The sequence below is a fragment of the Echiichthys vipera genome (assembly GCF_963691815.1).
Source record: "Echiichthys vipera genome assembly, chromosome: 11".
Taxonomy (NCBI): Eukaryota; Metazoa; Chordata; class Actinopteri; order Perciformes; family Trachinidae; genus Echiichthys; species Echiichthys vipera.
The window spans coordinates 21068744-21086184 of record NC_139836.1 but is presented as its reverse complement, the minus strand read 5'-3'; the positions used below and the strand labels follow the sequence as shown (position 1 = coordinate 21086184).

At 44.3% G+C, this 17441-nt stretch overlaps 1 protein-coding gene across 1 annotated transcript; it reads right to left on the bottom strand.

The window, feature by feature from the left end:
* Window positions 1-13979: 13979 nt before the first annotated feature.
* Window positions 13980-16602, bottom strand: nkx1.2la (NK1 transcription factor related 2-like,a; the record flags this gene model as incomplete). Its single annotated transcript, XM_083922501.1, is given in 2 exon segments — window positions 13980-14573; window positions 16375-16602. Coding segments are annotated over 2 exon segments (822 nt in total).
* Between the last annotated feature and the right edge of the window lie 839 nt (window positions 16603-17441).

The window sequence follows — 17441 nt, the reverse complement described above, 5'->3', positions numbered from 1 at the left end:
GTGGTTAACCGTTTATTCCGGGCTTTCCCCAACGTTCCTCAACATAAAACAAACTACACAAACGAGCAGCCGTCCCTCTGACGGCCGTGGTCAGGTGTCCGCTGCCTCTTTCTGGGTCGTCGCCGCTCGGGTCCTCTCACAGGACCCAGCCTACTGCAAGAGGCAGAACCAGGTTACAAACATGCTTATGTAGCTGACTGATTACCTGATTCTGCCCAGCTGTCTGATCACCGGCTGAGCCACTCCTCCCTCTCCTCCAGCAGTCGACACCTTAACCACACCCCACTGCCACATACCCCCACCGCCCGACTTAGGCCGGGATCCCACCGGCCGCAAGCCCACTCCCCCCCCCCTCCGCGGAGCGGGAGAGAAAGTCAGCCACGACCATGCGGTTACCCGGCCTATGGATCACCTTGAACCGGAAAGGCTGTAATGCCAGATACCAGCGAGTGATCCGCGCGTTGGCATCTTTCATGCGGTGGAGCCATTGGAGCGGGGCATGGTCCGACCAGAGGGTGAATGAGCGCCCCAGGAGGTAGTAGCGGAGGGCCCCGACCGCCCACCGTATGGCGAGGCACTCCTTTTCCACCGTACTGTAGTTCACCTCCCGCTGAGCCAGCTTTCGGCTAATGTACAGTACGGGGCGGTCGATCCCCTCCACCTCCTGGGACAAAACGGCCCCCAGCCCACTGTTCGAGGCATCGGTCTGCAGGATGAAAGGGAGAGAAAAGTTAGGAGTGTATAAGAGTGGCTTCCCACAGAGGGCTCGCTTCACCCTCTCAAACGCCAGCTGACACGGCTCCGTCCACTGGACCGGATCTGAGGCACCCTTTCGGGTCAGGTCGGTGAGGGGGCTGGTCAGCTCTGAAAAGGCCGGAATGAACCTCCTATAGTAACCAGCCAGCCCCAGAAACCTCCTGACCTCTTTTTTTGTCTTGGGTGTTGGGCAGGCCGCAACTGCTGCGGTCTTTTGCACCTGTGGCCGCACCTGCCCGCCCCCCAAGTGGTACCCCAAATACCGTACCTCCCTCCGTCCAACCGCACACTTCTTCGGGTTGGCCGTGAGCCCCACCTTCCTCAGAGACTCGAGCACCGCCCCCACCTGCTGCATATGCTGCTCCCAGGACTCACTATGAATGATTACATCATCCAAGTAGGCCGCAGCATATGCAGAGTGAGGCCGCAGTACCCGGTCCATGAGGCGCTGGAAAGTAGCTGGGGCCCCGAACAGCCCGAACGGAAGTGTGACAAACTGGTACAAACCGTACGGAGTGGAGAAGGCCGTCTTTTCCCTGGACTCCAGCGACAGGGGAATCTGCCAGTAGCCCTTGGTCAAATCCAGTGTCGTGAAAAAGCGAGCCGTGCCCAGCCGATCCAGGAGTTCGTCGACCCGGGGCATTGGATAGGCATCGAATTTGGACACCTCATTGACCCTGCGATAGTCCACACAGAACCGTATTGACCCATCAGACTTGCGAACCAGCACAATGGGGAAACACCAGTCACTGTTGGACTCTTCTATTACCCCCATCTCCAACATGGCCTGAAGCTCCGCCAGAACAATTTTCCTCTTGTGTTCTGGCAGCCGATAGGGTCGTGAACGCACGGTCACCCCTGGGGGTGTTTCTATGTGGTGGTATATGAGGCCTGTGCGTCCTGGCAGGGGCGAGAACACATCAGCAAAACGCTGCTGCAACGAGGCCACATCTGCTCTCTGGCTCGGTGAGAGATGGTCATCAAAGGGGACCGGTGCTGAATAGTTTGATTTTGCCACCTCCGGCCCCAACTCATCTCTCTCGATCACCGTAGTAGCCAGAGAAACAGCAGTCACCTCCCTCCAGGCTTTAAGGAGGTTGAGGTGGTAAACCTGTGTTGCTCCGCCCCTGTCTGAACGCACAACCTCATAGTCAACATCCCCCACTCGCCGTGTGACCACAAAGGGCCCTTGCCACTTGGCGAGCAATTTGGAGCTAGATGATGGTAGCAATACAAGCACTTTATCTCCCGGTGAAAACTGTCTAAGTTTTGCCCCTCTGTTGTACAGACGCTGCTGACGTTCCTGGGCCTGGAGCAAATTCTCCCGTGATAACTGACCCAGTGAGTGGAGTTTTGCTCGCAGGTCCAGGACGTGCTGCACCTCGTTCTTGCTGGTGCTTGGACCCGCCTCCCAGTTTTCCTTGACCAGGTCCAAGACACCCCGTGGTTTTCGGCCGAACAGGAGTTCGAAGGGAGAAAATCCCGTGGAGGCCTGGGGAACCTCCCGCACTGCAAACAACAGAGGGTCCAACCATTTATCCCAATTACGGCTATCCTCGTGCACGAACTTACGAATCATGTTCTTTAGCGTTTTGTTAAACCGCTCCACCAGGCCGTCGGTCTGGGGATGGTACACACTAGTCCGGATTGAACGGATGCCCAGTAATTCGTATAGTTCGCGTAGTGTACGTGACATAAAGGATGTGCCCTGATCAGTCAGGATCTCTTTCGGGATCCCAACTCGGGAGATAACTTGAAACAGTGCCTGTGCAACACTCTTTGCAGAGATATTGCGCAGAGGCACCGCCTCGGGATATCGGGTTGCATAGTCCACTAGGACTAACACAAAGCGATATCCCCGTGCACTCCGGTCTAATGGCCCGATGAGGTCCATGGCAATTCTATCAAATGGGACCTCCATTAGTGGTAGTGGGCGCAACGGCGCTTTTGGGGTGGCCGGCGGATTGACTAACTGACATTCGCGGCATGATGCACACCAGCGACTTACATCTGCGCGAATGCCCGGCCAATAAAATCGGGCCATGATCCGGTTCAGTGTTTTGTCATAGCCTAGGTGGCCCGCCATGGGGTTATGATGAGCCGCCTGGAAAATTGTTTCCCGACGGCTTTTGGGCACCAACAACTGGGTGAGTTCTTCGCCTGTTCGAGCGTCACGACTCGCTCTGTATAACCTGTCCCTAATGACAATAAAATATGGGTGAGTGAGTGCTGTGTTAGGGTGGACCTGGCAACCATCAATTTTCATCACTTGGTTAAAGGCATGACGGAGGGTCTCATCCCGAGACTGCTCAAGTGGAAAATCTTCCATGGGGGCTATCTGCAGGGCCCCCGGAGCCAGCCGTGCTGGCCCCGCCGGCCCCACGCCCCCCCCGACGGCGTCGGGATGCGGCACCCCCGTCTCACCACTAAGCACGGCACACCACCCGCATTTCCCTGACGTACGTGACCGCACCCTCATAGTTTCCCCCGCTAGGCTAGCAAACCCCGGCCAATTCGTGCCCAAGATTAGAGGGTGCGTGAGGCGAGTGCTAACTCCAGCCCTAACTCTATGCTTTTTCCCTCTAAAAAGAATTTCTAGAGCCACCACCGGATAATCGTGAATATCCCCATGCACACACCTCACCTTCACCCACGATGCCTCTAGCAAAGCCCCCGGTCGAACCAAGCGCTGGTGGATCATGGTCTGTTCACAACCAGAGTCTAGCAGAGCTTGGTGTGTACCCCCCTGTATACATACCGGTATACGGTACGTCCCTTCCGAACCGGGGGAGGGAGCTGGCGGTCCCGCAACCCGCACCACTTGCCCCACCTCCATGAGGGGGCACTCCGCCCGGAGATGGCCGGGCTGCCCACACCGCCAGCACCCCTGCCCTGGCGTCTGAGGAACCCCCCGGGGTGCCGGTCGATCAGACACGTAGGCTGGGCCCTGCGGAACAGAAGGCAGTGTGTTATTAGTGGGCCAGAGCGGACCGGGCTCCGGGTGTGTGTGTGTGTGCGGGGCAGGGTGCGGTGCAGCGGCCGCCGGGAATCTCCTCCTCCGGCCACCCGCACGCCTCCGCCGTGCCCTCGAAGATGTCCAGGAACGCCTCCGGATCATCCTCTGCTGTCATCCGTTGAAGGGCAACAGGCGGAGGCCGGCCGCGACTGGGCTCCGGGTCGGGCTGGGTGGCCGGGCGCTGCAGCAGCTCCTGCAGGAGAGCACGATCTTCCCTCTGGGCCGCCACGATGTCGGCCAGGGCACGGGACTGCTGCTGCTGGAGAGCGGTGGTGCTCTCCTGCATCGCGGCGAGGTGCTGGAGGGCCAGCGACAGCGGACTTTGGGCTTCCGTCATGTCCCTGTTCAGGCGCCAGATGTGAGCCTCACTGCTCACAGGACAGACGGGAAATGAGGGAGAGACAGCGTTGTCGGTGGTTAACCGTTTATTCCGGGCTTTCCCCAACGTTCCTCAACATAAAACAAACTACACAAACGAGCAGCCGTCCCTCTGACGGCCGTGGTCAGGTGTCCGCTGCCTCTTTCTGGGTCGTCGCCGCTCGGGTCCTCTCACAGGACCCAGCCTACTGCAAGAGGCAGAACCAGGTTACAAACATGCTTATGTAGCTGACTGATTACCTGATTCTGCCCAGCTGTCTGATCACCGGCTGAGCCACTCCTCCCTCTCCTCCAGCAGTCGACACCTTAACCACACCCCACTGCCACAGTTGTATTTAATGTTTAAATAAACATGTTTTACTGAACTAGTATTATTTGTATTGTATTTGTAGGCATAATAGAAAAGTTTTAGTTGCCATAACTTATCATGTTTGAGAGTATTTATAAGTACAACTCAAAATGTTGAGTTTTGATGCATTTCAAAGGTAACTTATCTGAAACTAAAATAATTAGTTGAGACTACTGAATTTTAAGTGTTTAAAAAATCTAAATTTGAAGTTATGTCAAAGTTAATTTATAAGTTATCTCAACAAAAGATCATTTGTTGTCTTAACTTTATGTAGTTTTATTCAAAACTTGAGAGTTTTAGTTGGACTCAAAACGCAAAAATCTATTGCAGCCAGTTACCTAGAATTTTTGAGTTTTCATAGCCCTTTATTTTTTACGGTGTAGCTTATCGTCAAAACAATGCTACCCAGATTCTGCTTAAATATCCATTTAGGATTTTCAACATTTTTTCACTCAGAAAACTGTTATATAAGACTTCATACAAAATTCATTGTATAACTGGCCCAAGCTGATCAGACGGTGAAATGGTTTTACACTAAAGGGGCCAGTCAAAAACAGCTTCTTGTAGAGTGACGATGGGAAACAGACTCGTCAGCAATGAGTTCGGCCCAGAGTTCGAGTTGATTCAATGATCTGGAATCCACCCTCATTTTACTCACCCTGAAATCACATTACATTCATTTCCCAAACCAGAAAGCCTTTCCTTGGAAAAATCGTTTTGCATCCACTGCTTGACTCGTGCCAGTAGTCTTGTAATCACATCAGTGTGTCTACGCTGGCCTGTGTACAAATTAGATCACATGGTTAAAAAGACGTGTGAGAGAGGGGGAAAGATGGACGAGGCGAGCTTAATCGTGATTGCCTCCCAGCAGTGGTGGAATGTAACTAAGTACATTTACTCAAGCACTGTAGATCTACTGTAAATTCAAGATACTTGACTTTACTTGAGTACTCTCATTTTTAGGCTATCTTATATGTGTAATCCACTACATCTCCGCAATATATTATACTTTTTACTCTAGTACATTGGCCTGACAGCTTGTGTTGTGTTAATTAACTATGCATGAAGTGAGTTTTATTTTGAGAAAATTCTCCTGAAGCTAAATCTCTTATAAAAGATTTTTTGCATCAGCTGGAAAATGCATCATTACAAAGCTGAAAACAGGACTATCTCTCTGACCCCATGAAAAGTTGACTTTTTAGGGATGTGGTTCTCACAGGGCAGCCACGCTACAAACATATCAAAATCTACAGCACTAAAATGCAACATACACATTATTGCAGCGGTAATATGAATCCTAAAGCACTCCAGCAAGGAAATAGCAGACGTACAGTATGTAGCCTAGTAGGAATATGTCCATGGCAGAGACTCTGGAGTGAAATACCCCAACCAAGCACCAGCGAAGAGGTTGGTAGCCAGGAAGACCAGCCAACTCTTCTTGATCACAGGCCGTACCTTGAAGAATTTTTTGGTGGTGGTTTGACGGAAAAGAACAGTTCCTTTTTGAATGTGCCACAAGCTCTGTGCACCCAAGAACTGCGAGCTAATGGCTTTCAAAAACTCAACAACTTTAACATTAAAATTTTAACATAACATGATAGTCATTATGGTCTTTAGAAAAACATTATTTTGGGCAGGTAGGGGAGTGCCGTGGTCTAAGCATTTGTACTTAATGGCATTTTTCCCCCTTACATTACTTTTACATTTATACCTAAGCAGTTTTGAAATCAGTACTTTATTACTTTTACTTGAGTAATAAACTTGAGTTGATACTTCTACTTCTACAGAAGTATTTTTAAACCCTATACTTCTACTTGAGCAATGAACTTGAATACTTTTGACACCTCTGCTTAAACAGTACTACAACACCCTCAAAATCTCAGAACATGAGACTGTTTTTGATTCACTGATTTATAGTTAAACTCAGCACTCAGTGTTTCACATACAGTGTATTTGAGCAGACTCAGGTTCAATGACGACAGTATAACAAACCGCTCCTGCAGGTCTAACAAGAACACACCTCAGGCCATATGAAGTGGACAGGGTGAGTCCTCAGGGCGCACTCACACTGTCCTTCCGCAACGCGCCCCGTGCTTTAGGGTACTTAAAAATAACCACATAAATTACTTACACCAAAACATGTTAAGTGGTGTACAAAACAAATCATAAAATAAAGTGTAAGAACATTTGACAAAGATCAAGAGCTATTTGTCCTCGAGCAGGTTTTTCCAGAATCGACGGCAACATCGACATACTGCAAATCCTTATCACATAATCCACCGTTCACTAAAAATTGTAAATCAACAAATACAGTTGTGCTTATAAAAATGATATTAATAAATATATACAGAATACAGTGGGCTTGCTCCTTGAGATGTAAGTGGACAGCAGAGTCCAGGCCTGAGGAGTTAGCTCTCCTGTGTTGGGCCGTGCGTTTATGCAGTGGTTGTTTTGTTTCTCCAATGTAGAGATCTCTGCATTCCTCGTTGCATTGGACAGCATAAACCAGGTTGCTTTTGTGGTGGTGTGGTGTTCTGTCCTTGGAATGTACTAGTCTCTGTCTGAGTGTGTTACTGGGTTTGAAATACAAAGGGATGCAGTGTTTGTTGAAGATCCTCCTGAGTTTCTCATATGTTTGGTAAAAGTTTGCACCTCTTTGGATTTGATTTTAACCCATGTGTCGTCCACATATCAGAACCAATGCCTCTGGTTTACCTCCTCCTTGTATAGATTTGCCACAACAGGGGATACTGGTGAACGCATGGCATAGCCGTGTTTCTGTCCGTAAAAAGTGCCATTAAACTGGAAATATGTGGTGTTCAGTCCAGAATTTGGCAAATGTGGTCTGGTTTGAGATTTGTTCGGTTGTGTAAGGAGTTGTCCTGTGTGAGCCGCTCTCTTTCTGTGGCCAAAGCCTCCATGGTTGGAATATAGGTGAACTGATTCTAAAGTGTAGCCTCACAGAGCTGCAAGCATTGCTGTAGTGTCATATTTTCAGTTGATTGTTTAGATGTCCGGACAGTATAACAAACCGCTCCTGTAGCTCTACCAAGAACACTCCTCAGGGATCTGAGTCTGGTGATATTAAAAATTCCATCTTATGCAACAGCAAAAAACACTGGCAGGGAACATTTTCACTGCACAGTGACTACTTTTACTTTTTGTCAATTTTCGCCGACAATACTAATGCATGTACTTGTGAATGTACTGTGTAGACTGTGCTTTTATTTGTAGTGGAATATTTTCACAGTGTGGTATTAGAATACATCTAAATACTTCCACCTTTGCCTGCCAGAGATTTTACCAATACCACTTTCAGACAGTCTTAAGCAAAAGCCTATCTGGGAAGTTATCCAAATGATCAGGCCTGGAGTCTCACTCTAAATCCTAATCAGTCTTACTGTAGGTCAACTGGGCTGCTTTAATTGTCTTGCCACCTGTTATGCTCTTGTGGGGCACTTCTATATCTATAGACATCGCTTTATCAATACCCAACTTGTTTATCAGAGTAGAAATAAATCAATGAAGGAGGGCAGGGCCAGACTGAATGAGACAAAATATTGACTTTCTCTGAAAATCTGAACACACTCTAAATTCTCAGGCATATCCAAAGATAAATTGTATTGACTACACCAAGCTCTGATTTAATAATGAATATGGGAAAGATGACGCTTACTGTGAACAGTTACTTTAAACACAATTCATTGTTTCCTAGTGGCTGTTAACTGCTGGAGAAGAGTTAACATGATGGCATACTGCACGCAAACAGAGGGAAATATTTGGGATTTTCACGCATTTGGCACAGTAGCTGTATGACTTCTGGATAAATTGTGTATAAGCTTCGAGGATTTATTCAGAATTAAAGTGAAGGCAACAGCTGGTGTTACAGTCATAATGTAAATATTATCCATGTATAAACAACTGGTGTTCAATTCAACACATCGTGTTCTTGGTAATGGTGCTGTTTAAGTTTTATGACCTCTACAGTTTGTCATTGAACTAACCCAGAGATGAGGTCGAACAGTGAAGCTCAAATCTGAATTCCCAAACAGGCAAGTTAAACCTCTGAGCACACGCCCCTAAACCTCAACCGGACTTTCATTTTCTACAACTGATTAAAACATCATTACAAGTTGGCCCCTTCTGCCTGCTGACTGCCGCTTAGTACTGAAGAAACCTCCTCCTGCCTTGACTGGGATCCCTTCTGCACGGAAGGATGCAGTTAAAATAAAAGTCTAAGAAGGATTTCAAGAAAAACGTACAATTCAAGCAAAAGCAGGATGTCTGCAAACTATTCAAGACCAGCTTTTGCTTTCTTTTCATGTTTTCATGTTTACATGTTTCGTGGCCTGCACGTACATATAGTAAATGCATCAAGCCATCCTTGATTCTATGATTCATAAAGGTGGTAAGATGTGATACAATTTACAAGAGCCATAGCTCATAGAGAATGGGCTGCAGTTAAACATTAATAGTGAAAACCTGTGGAAATTTCATTCTCCAATACCCTACTTTGGATGTTAGAAATTAAGTGAGAGGGGTATAAATGTATTAAGGCAAAAAAATATCCATTCCTAACTGATGGTCCAACTACTTTCAGGGCTTTTAATCACAGCTTGTGGTCTTCCTCAGTGGATGAAGTCATTGTCAAGGTTGTGAGTACAAATGAGCTGTTTCAATGACAGAAATCCATCTCCTGAAGAAAGCTGTGAGTTGCAGTTAAACGCCCCGGATCAAGAATGAACTTTCACACTCCATTTAAATGCTGTTATGTAATTAGCACAAGTTCAGTGTGGACCACTACAGTCAAAGTGGCTATAATTAGTTATTTGTATATAGTAAAAAAATAGATCACATGACCACTTTGATGTGAATGGGGAAGATCGTATTGATCACAGACATTATCCCCGGACTCTGCAGCTCCCCTCAGCTCTATGAGTTTTTCAGCTCACTGTATTAGTTTTTACAGCCTGCAACTTTAATATCTTGTTTCAGTCTCACTGCCCTTATTGGTTTCATTTCTGGCAGACAGAAACTCTAATGAACCCACTCTACACAACCTGCTCACCATGAAACTGCAAACAAATCTTGCTTTTCCACTGCATGCTTTGGCACAGCTCTACACACGTCAACTCATCCTTTTTTGGTTTTCCATTAGAAAAAGGTTTTGGATAGAACCTGCTTTGGTTAGCCCTTGGTTTCATGTGAGCTGAGCCAAAACAGTAATGATCACTGACTGGTTAAAAAAAAAATGTTAAAACTGCAGACATTCCTCTGCTTGGTTGGAAAGGATTCAGTTTAGCATTTAAGGATTTGTCACGGCAGTTTCAATGACAATCAGCTAACAATCCCGCCTACACTGAGGGGGTACTATCTGCAGTGAAAAACGAAAATAAAGGAAAGCACCTGGTAACAAAAGTGAGTTGAGTCGAGCCGAACCACACACTGGAAATGAAAGGCAATCGACTAGTTGGTGAACATAGTGGAACATTTAACCGCTAAAGAGCAAGACATTTTTCTCTGGAGAACAAAGAGGGAGCTTGAGAATGAATGCTGGACTTGCGTTCATCAGGCAGACACACATATACAACTTAAAATAAACACTACTGTTGCTCTGGTTCAGCTAGATGTATAAATAGGACATAGTGTTTGCTCACAAGTTCAACATATCAACTTTATAAGGTGATAAGGTGTTAATGCAGGTTTAAGATGTTTTAGATATACAATTAAAATACTTAAACAGGTATTTGACCTTCTAAATATTAATTCAGCATGAATGAGTCAAGGACTAATTTCTAATTAAGGTAAGCTAGTAATAAATAAATAGACAGAAAAAACATATCCTTCCACTTTCTTCAAGCAATCTCCACCATGCTCTCTCCCCATCTGACCTGTTAACCTCAGTGGATATGATGCCGGTCCCTGTAGACCACCATGGCTGAAGATAGCGCACACACGCATACCAGGAAATCCTCAGCTCTATTTTATTTATTCAAGCCTCCTACACGTTTCTTTGCAAAAGACAAGTACGGCAAAAAGGGGCTTTAGATGGAATTTTCTCCCCATACCACCGTGCACACACACACACACACACACACACACACACACACACACACACACACACACACACACACACACACACACACACACACACACACAGACACATGAAAGCCCACTGTTGTTATTGACATCTGACCTTGTCCCAGAGCAGTTCCCAACATGAATTTTAAACATGTGCCCTCTTCACCTCGACCAAAATGACCCCCCCTCAGATAACTTGCAAAATTATTCATCACATTGTCATGGGACAGTTGCCTCCAGCCAAAATAAGGGATGGGTTCCTTAATCTGTGTTTCCAAGAGTATTAATCAAAACTGTCAAATTCTTCAGCTGCATGCCAGGCTTTGTTGGAATGAAACATATCACTGAACCAAAGCGGGGATATTCATATGCACCAGTCAGAACAATCAAATCAACATGGAAAGATTCCAAGGTTTTTTATTAATGTGCATTGTGCTTGTTTGTAAGCATATGTGTGCAAATGGATGTGAAAGTGGGTGAAATTGCAGCTACACTACACAACACCAGCACGACAGGTTGACATTGGTTTGGTTTTGACAGAAGTGAGAAATCCCATCTAATTGAAGGATGCCTGTCAGCCCTCTAACCATCAAACTGATATCAGGAGGAAAAGTGCCTACCAGCCATTCTCAGTCTGCTCTCCTCCTGTCTCTTTCCACAGCATCCAACTCACGCAGATAGACAGAAATCTCTTATTAAACCTGTGTATTGTAGATCAAAGTAGTTAAAGTACAACACAACCTTGAAAGATGTCAACTAATGTCACTGTCTTGACAATGGGTTTGAAGCTCTCCTCTTCCTGGCCTCTGCTGTACTGCATATATCATCTTGGCAACCTATAGCTGTTGGATCTTTTCTTGACTGTCGTTTTCTGCTGGATGGCTTCTCTCAGTTCAGCTGCTGATATATTACATCAGCCATGCACACCTGCTACACATGGAAATGGAGCTAAATGAAGTGGAATAGAAGAGTGTAGTGCACTGAATTAACAGGCTGTCTGCAATTAACTGTGGCTGCATAGCTCTATTTTTTTCTGATTTATTTCTGTGTAAATAATATATGTGCTTAAATACACCTGAAAATGCTCCTTCCTTGTCTCCTTTATATACTGTCTTGCCCAAAGCAGGGGTGAGTAAATTTATATCTATTGCACCAGGAAAAGGCCTCACTGACTTACAGTACATGAGACAGGATATGAAGAGAATGATCAAGGTTCATAATACACCTAACAGCAGAGTGATGAAGTATAACATTACTAAATGAACAGCAACATAACATAAAATGTATAAAGCATAAAAATATGTACTTAAACAGATGACACTGTATTTTGTTTCACTAGGTTCTGCATTTAAACTTTAGTATACGGGATGATTAAAACTGAGATTATGTTGAAAGGAAGAGGGAGAAAAAGACAGACAGGCAGAAAAAAAAGAAAATGGTGACACTGTGTGGTTGTAATATGTAAGTGAAGGCTCAGTATAGAAGTATTCAGAGTAAATAATTCAAGTGAAAGTCCTGCGTCCAATAGTTTAGTAAAGTAAAAGAACACAAGTATTTTCAGCAAAGTGTTTTAAAAAGCATTAAAGTATTAAAAGCAAACTCATCACTGATTATGGCCCCATTGGTACCACTTCTAATTCAGCACTATTTATTAAGGGTTTGTAAAATGTCTTGGTTATGTTCTGTACTGATCAAATGTAAGCAATTGATAAGATGAACATTTGGCTTGCCTGGTTGTGCAGAATCCTCTTCCAGCTTAACACTGAGCTCTGCAACCAATCAAACTTGAATTTCTCAATTTCCAATGAGTGCATAAGCAATAATATATAATATATAATATATCAATAATCAGTTGTGGCTTCTCAATTTCCAATAAGCTGTCAGGAAGTTGCTCAGTCACTATAGCTATTAATAAATCTTTGGAAGGTCCTTCTTGTAATAATCCATCGAGTATGCAGTTGTAAATGAATTGGTAATAAATTGATGGATTTTGGTCCAGATGTTGCACCGTGTCTGTAGGCTACTCGTTACTTATAAGTTCACAATATCTTACAGTAAACTGTGATTATATGTGAACAGTGTGTTCACAGATGGTTTCTGCTGCCCCCAACTGGTAATAATTCAGTAACTGAAAGTTTAAAAGCTTAAAAAAAGAAACGAAAACAAAGGCAAAGGCAAAAGCAAATGTCAAATGTCTGGAGGAGGATTTGAAAGTTGTCCTAAATAATGGCTTACAATTGCTCTATAAAGCATTATTTATAAATATACTTTTCATTAATTAAGCCATTCATTGCAGCGTATAACCTCTTTAAGATAATGCCTTATTAGAAGGTGGTGCACATACTGTATATCATTGGATTACTGTAATTCACAGTTATTTTGATATATATATACAGCATATACAGCATATAATATAAACTCATGTTTTGTGTATAAGATCTTTATCTACAAAGTAACTTCAGCTGCGACAAAGTACAAAAATATAGTATTTTAATGAAAGAATGTGCTGTCTTGCGCTTTAAGATTTATATATTAGGTTTGCTCATAGATGTTTCTGGTCATAACGTAATTACGAGCCCTCTTGCACCTTGTTGCCCAGGAGATGGCAGCATATACGTAAGTTATTTCCGCGAGTACCTTTAACGGGGCCATGATCTACCACTATTAAAAACCTATTACTGATGTCACATTTCAAACAAATGAATGTTGAATGAGGAATGCAAAATGTCCTGCAATTTATCCTCATTGGAAATGTTTTACTTTGTAATACAAGAGCCACACACAGATGTTTTACGTGTTTTTTATTTATTTATTAAGTTACATTGATAATGGCAACAGGCGTCAGGTGTGTAAGCCTTGGAGAGGTACCCACACCGCTGGATGGTTGCAATATGCCACAGTTTGAGATGTAAGACAGCATATCGATGCAGAAAATGATACTTATGAGCTGTCAAATATACAGCGTGAGCAGGTATTTCAGCGAACACGACAGACAATCAGTGCATGATGGTGCAGTCTTTTCACAGAGCTATTTAAAGAACATGTAATTTGGAAGAATTGTTGGGCTCAGTCACAGATTTGGCCTTTTGCTTTGTTGTTCAAGTTTTGGAAAAGGTCCATCACAAAATATTAAAGATATTAATATAAAGCCTACATGGAGTTTCATAAAGAAGTCATAATTGTCTTTAAAGGTAACCCAGTTGAGGAAAATGGTAACAGTACAGGGGAAAAGCCGGGACAAACAGGTGCTTCTTTTTCTCCTCAGAGAATGATGTGGCATTAATACAACAGTTTCAACGATTCTGGTCAGTAAAAGTTCAGCTTTGAAGAGTTATTTTGATTCCCGTAAAGATTTGCCCAAAAGCATTACCAGCTGCAACATGACAGTCTTAGCTTCTCTCATAGATGTGGATTAAAATAAGTTGGCTGGACGAAACCACTGGACATAAAGGGATGCAAGAGCCCCCCAGTGGATGAAAGCGGAACACCACCCGCTGTGTGGAAGATCACATTCCCAGAGCTGAAGTTGGGGAAAGTTTGGTGGAAGCTGGCAGGGCTTGCCCCACAGGTTGGCGGATTTGGGCTGACATTGACCAGGGGGTTTGAGCCTGGCTGCAAGGTGCTGTCCGCCCCAGGGTTCTGCTTTTTCCATTTGGTCCTCCTGTTCTGAAACCAGATTTTCACTTGTGTTTCAGTTAGACTCAAGGACAAGGCCAGGTTTAGTCTCTCACACACAGACAGGTACCGAGTCGCGCGGAACTTGTTTTCCAGAGCCACCAGTTGCTCGTACGTGAAAGCTGTTCTGGCCCGTCGTGGTTTGGCACAGGCTTGGTCCGGGCGCCGCCGCTTTTGCGGTGAGGGGTCCTGCAGGGTGGCCTCTGACTCCCTGTCGTCCTGCTCTCCAGTGATACAGGGCTCTGTTTCAGCAGGTGGTGAAAGCAGAAGGGGGTCGCCAATAACCGCAAGATGCCTGGAATCTGCAGAGTGTTCATCTCCTGTGTCTTCACCTGTAAATAAAAAAGCAGTGTTAGTTCACATTAAGGGGGCAGAACCGATAAATAAACAAATGAACTGTTCACTACAGAAACCGCAGCCTGTTTTGCACATGTGAGCTACAAGATTTCAGCTTTATAGGGGAACAAAAGTTGTTTGGTTGTGTGCAGCCAGGATTCTCCCTTCTTTCCCTCTAACAGGAGCGAAGTGTCAAGAATACAGTTTGGAGATCAGTGGAGGCAAAAATGTAACATTTGAGCTGTCCCATCATGTTTAAAGCCAGGTTGAAATAGGCTGAGTAACACTTTTGCTTTTGAAAGAATATGTGTTGGTTTCATATATTATCAGATCTCTTGATTGAATAAATATGTCTCCTCTCCCTAATGTGCAAAACAAAACAAACAGGAACTGAAGCCGAAACCCAAAATCTGCAATACAAACCAAACCATGGGCAACCTGCAAACATCTGCAGCAAATGTAAGCATCTAAGGGATAGTGTAAGGAATGACCAGATTTGAGCCACATCCATTCATTTTCCATTTGTATGAGAAACTTTAGGCCTTATACATCTTTTATATGTTGAAGGTGCAAAATCCTTCTGAAGGTGTTTTCATTTTAAAAGGTGACAATTTTATACATATCCTACATGGCTTCTCTAGCGGTTCTTAACAATATAACTGATTAGTTGAAGGTATTTTCAAGATCATTAAAAATATGTAACTATTTTTCTGAAGATTTGATCTTAAACAAAAGGTGGTTTAAAATATAGGCAGTTTGACTAATAATGTGTTTAAGTTAAAATCCTAAAAGCTGGCTAAACGGGCTAAATTGGCCTGTGGTGCTGCAACGACAGCTCATGACAAGACAGAAATCAATCTCAAAGCTGAAGTCCCACACCTGCCTAATGTATCTTTGATGTGCTAAATATGTTCCTCTTTGTCCTCATTGTCCACCCGCAGTTTAAATACCAAACACAGGAGGCCTGAAGTGTACATCTGTAAAGGTCCTGAGCTCGCTCCAGCGGAACGGAGCATAAATTCAGAGGAGAGGGGGAGACTTGGCCACTAATCCTTAAATAATTTATAAACCACACGGCGCCTCAAATGTCATGTTGCGGAAAGAAATCCCGTCTAAATCCAGCTCCGCCACCTCAGCCGTGACGTGCTAATGGAGTTTCATATTTGCGGGTGGGTCGATAAATGTCATCTATTTAAAGGGAAGTTTTAATCGAACGATATTTAGGATCAGACATGGATGGGGTGTGAAGTTTGTACCTGCAAGGTGCTGGAGGGAGATATGCAGGATGCAGTAATGGGATATCGATCAAAGCGCGCAGAGGCATCCTCAATGGGACGATTTAAACAATTATCTAGCCTGCCTGTCCCAGTGCCAATCACACGCTGGGGCTCTGGGAGCAAGCCTTTGTGGCTTCTCTGAAAGGAAACGCAGCCTTGGAAATTAAGGGAAGGTCATACAGAGATGACAATAACTCGGATAGAAAATAGCGTCTCACTTGTTGGTGTTTAGTCCAGACCCAGAGCAGAAAAAGTTTTTATTGTAAGATTGCATTAGAACGATGTATTTTATGCATGCGCTCTTATTTTGCAGTGTTTAGATGTGACAGCGTATGTATGCATATTTGTTGATACGTCTGGTCGTTTGAAATCCTAAGCTACAAAAATTCAAAACAAAATATTACACGTAATAAATATGTATATATATATGTGTGTGTGTGTGTGTGTGTGTGTGTGTGTGTGTGTGTGTGTGTGTGTGTGTGTGTGTGTGTGTGTAATAATTTACAATTGTCCTGACCTGCTTTCGTGCACTCAACTCTTAAGTCTCCGCCTGCAGTGCTGTCCGACTCCAAACTTGTTCCCTCTTCATGTGGCACGGGGAACTTCTCCTTGACGATGCAAAGTTCGTTTCCCCTTTTGCTGTTGAATTTGTTCGGATCCAATATATCAATTATAGAAAAGGAAATCTTATGAGTGGACGTCATTGTCACTCCACAGTCCTTGGGATCCAGCATCCTTTATGGAGAAACACCTTCAAAGAAGTAAATGGACTGACGTGCGTAATTACGCGTGTGGAGAGGAACTTCTCATAGTTTAGCCTACTTCTTGTCTTCGAGCTTCATCAAACGGGATTAGTGGTGATGATCCCTTGCAGTGTGGACTTCCCTCTGCTCCTGTCTGTCAGTCTCGCAGCGTGAATGAGATGACCGGCGCGCGGTCTTTAAAGCGTCTCTCAACCAGACACGTGACACAAACACTATTAGTGTTTCACACGACCGGCTAATGGGCTCAAAGCATTCGTCGATAATCACCCATATAATTAAATTCAATAATCCACGACCCGAGAGTAAATTGGTCACAAATGGCACTTGATCTATATCAGCGATCGCCCTATCTTCTCAAATTGAACTCTTTTAGAGACGTTTCTGTCAGAACGGAGATTTTCGTCTGCAGAAAAAAATCACTCTCTTGACCGAAACCAAACTGTTTGTCTTTACTCGGAGAGTCACGTCTCTTATCAGTACAAATAATATTGTTAAATGTACAAATATAAACACATTGCAATGAGTTATTCAAGTTATTCAATATTGGAGGTAATTAACATCAGCACAGTTAATAGTAGATGTGCAATGTCTGAAAAAGAAAAGCAAACACCTTGATATCTATTCATAATGTATCCAGGTGATATAGGTGTTAATATTCAGCACACAGGTGATGATTATTTACAGGTATTGTGGAAATATTATGTTTCAACACTTAGGATGCTATGGCAACTTAAACAGGCTTAAATTAAAAGATGGATATTGAAGGTATTAGTTATAGCATCCTCAAGGTCCAAGGTCATCACATCACA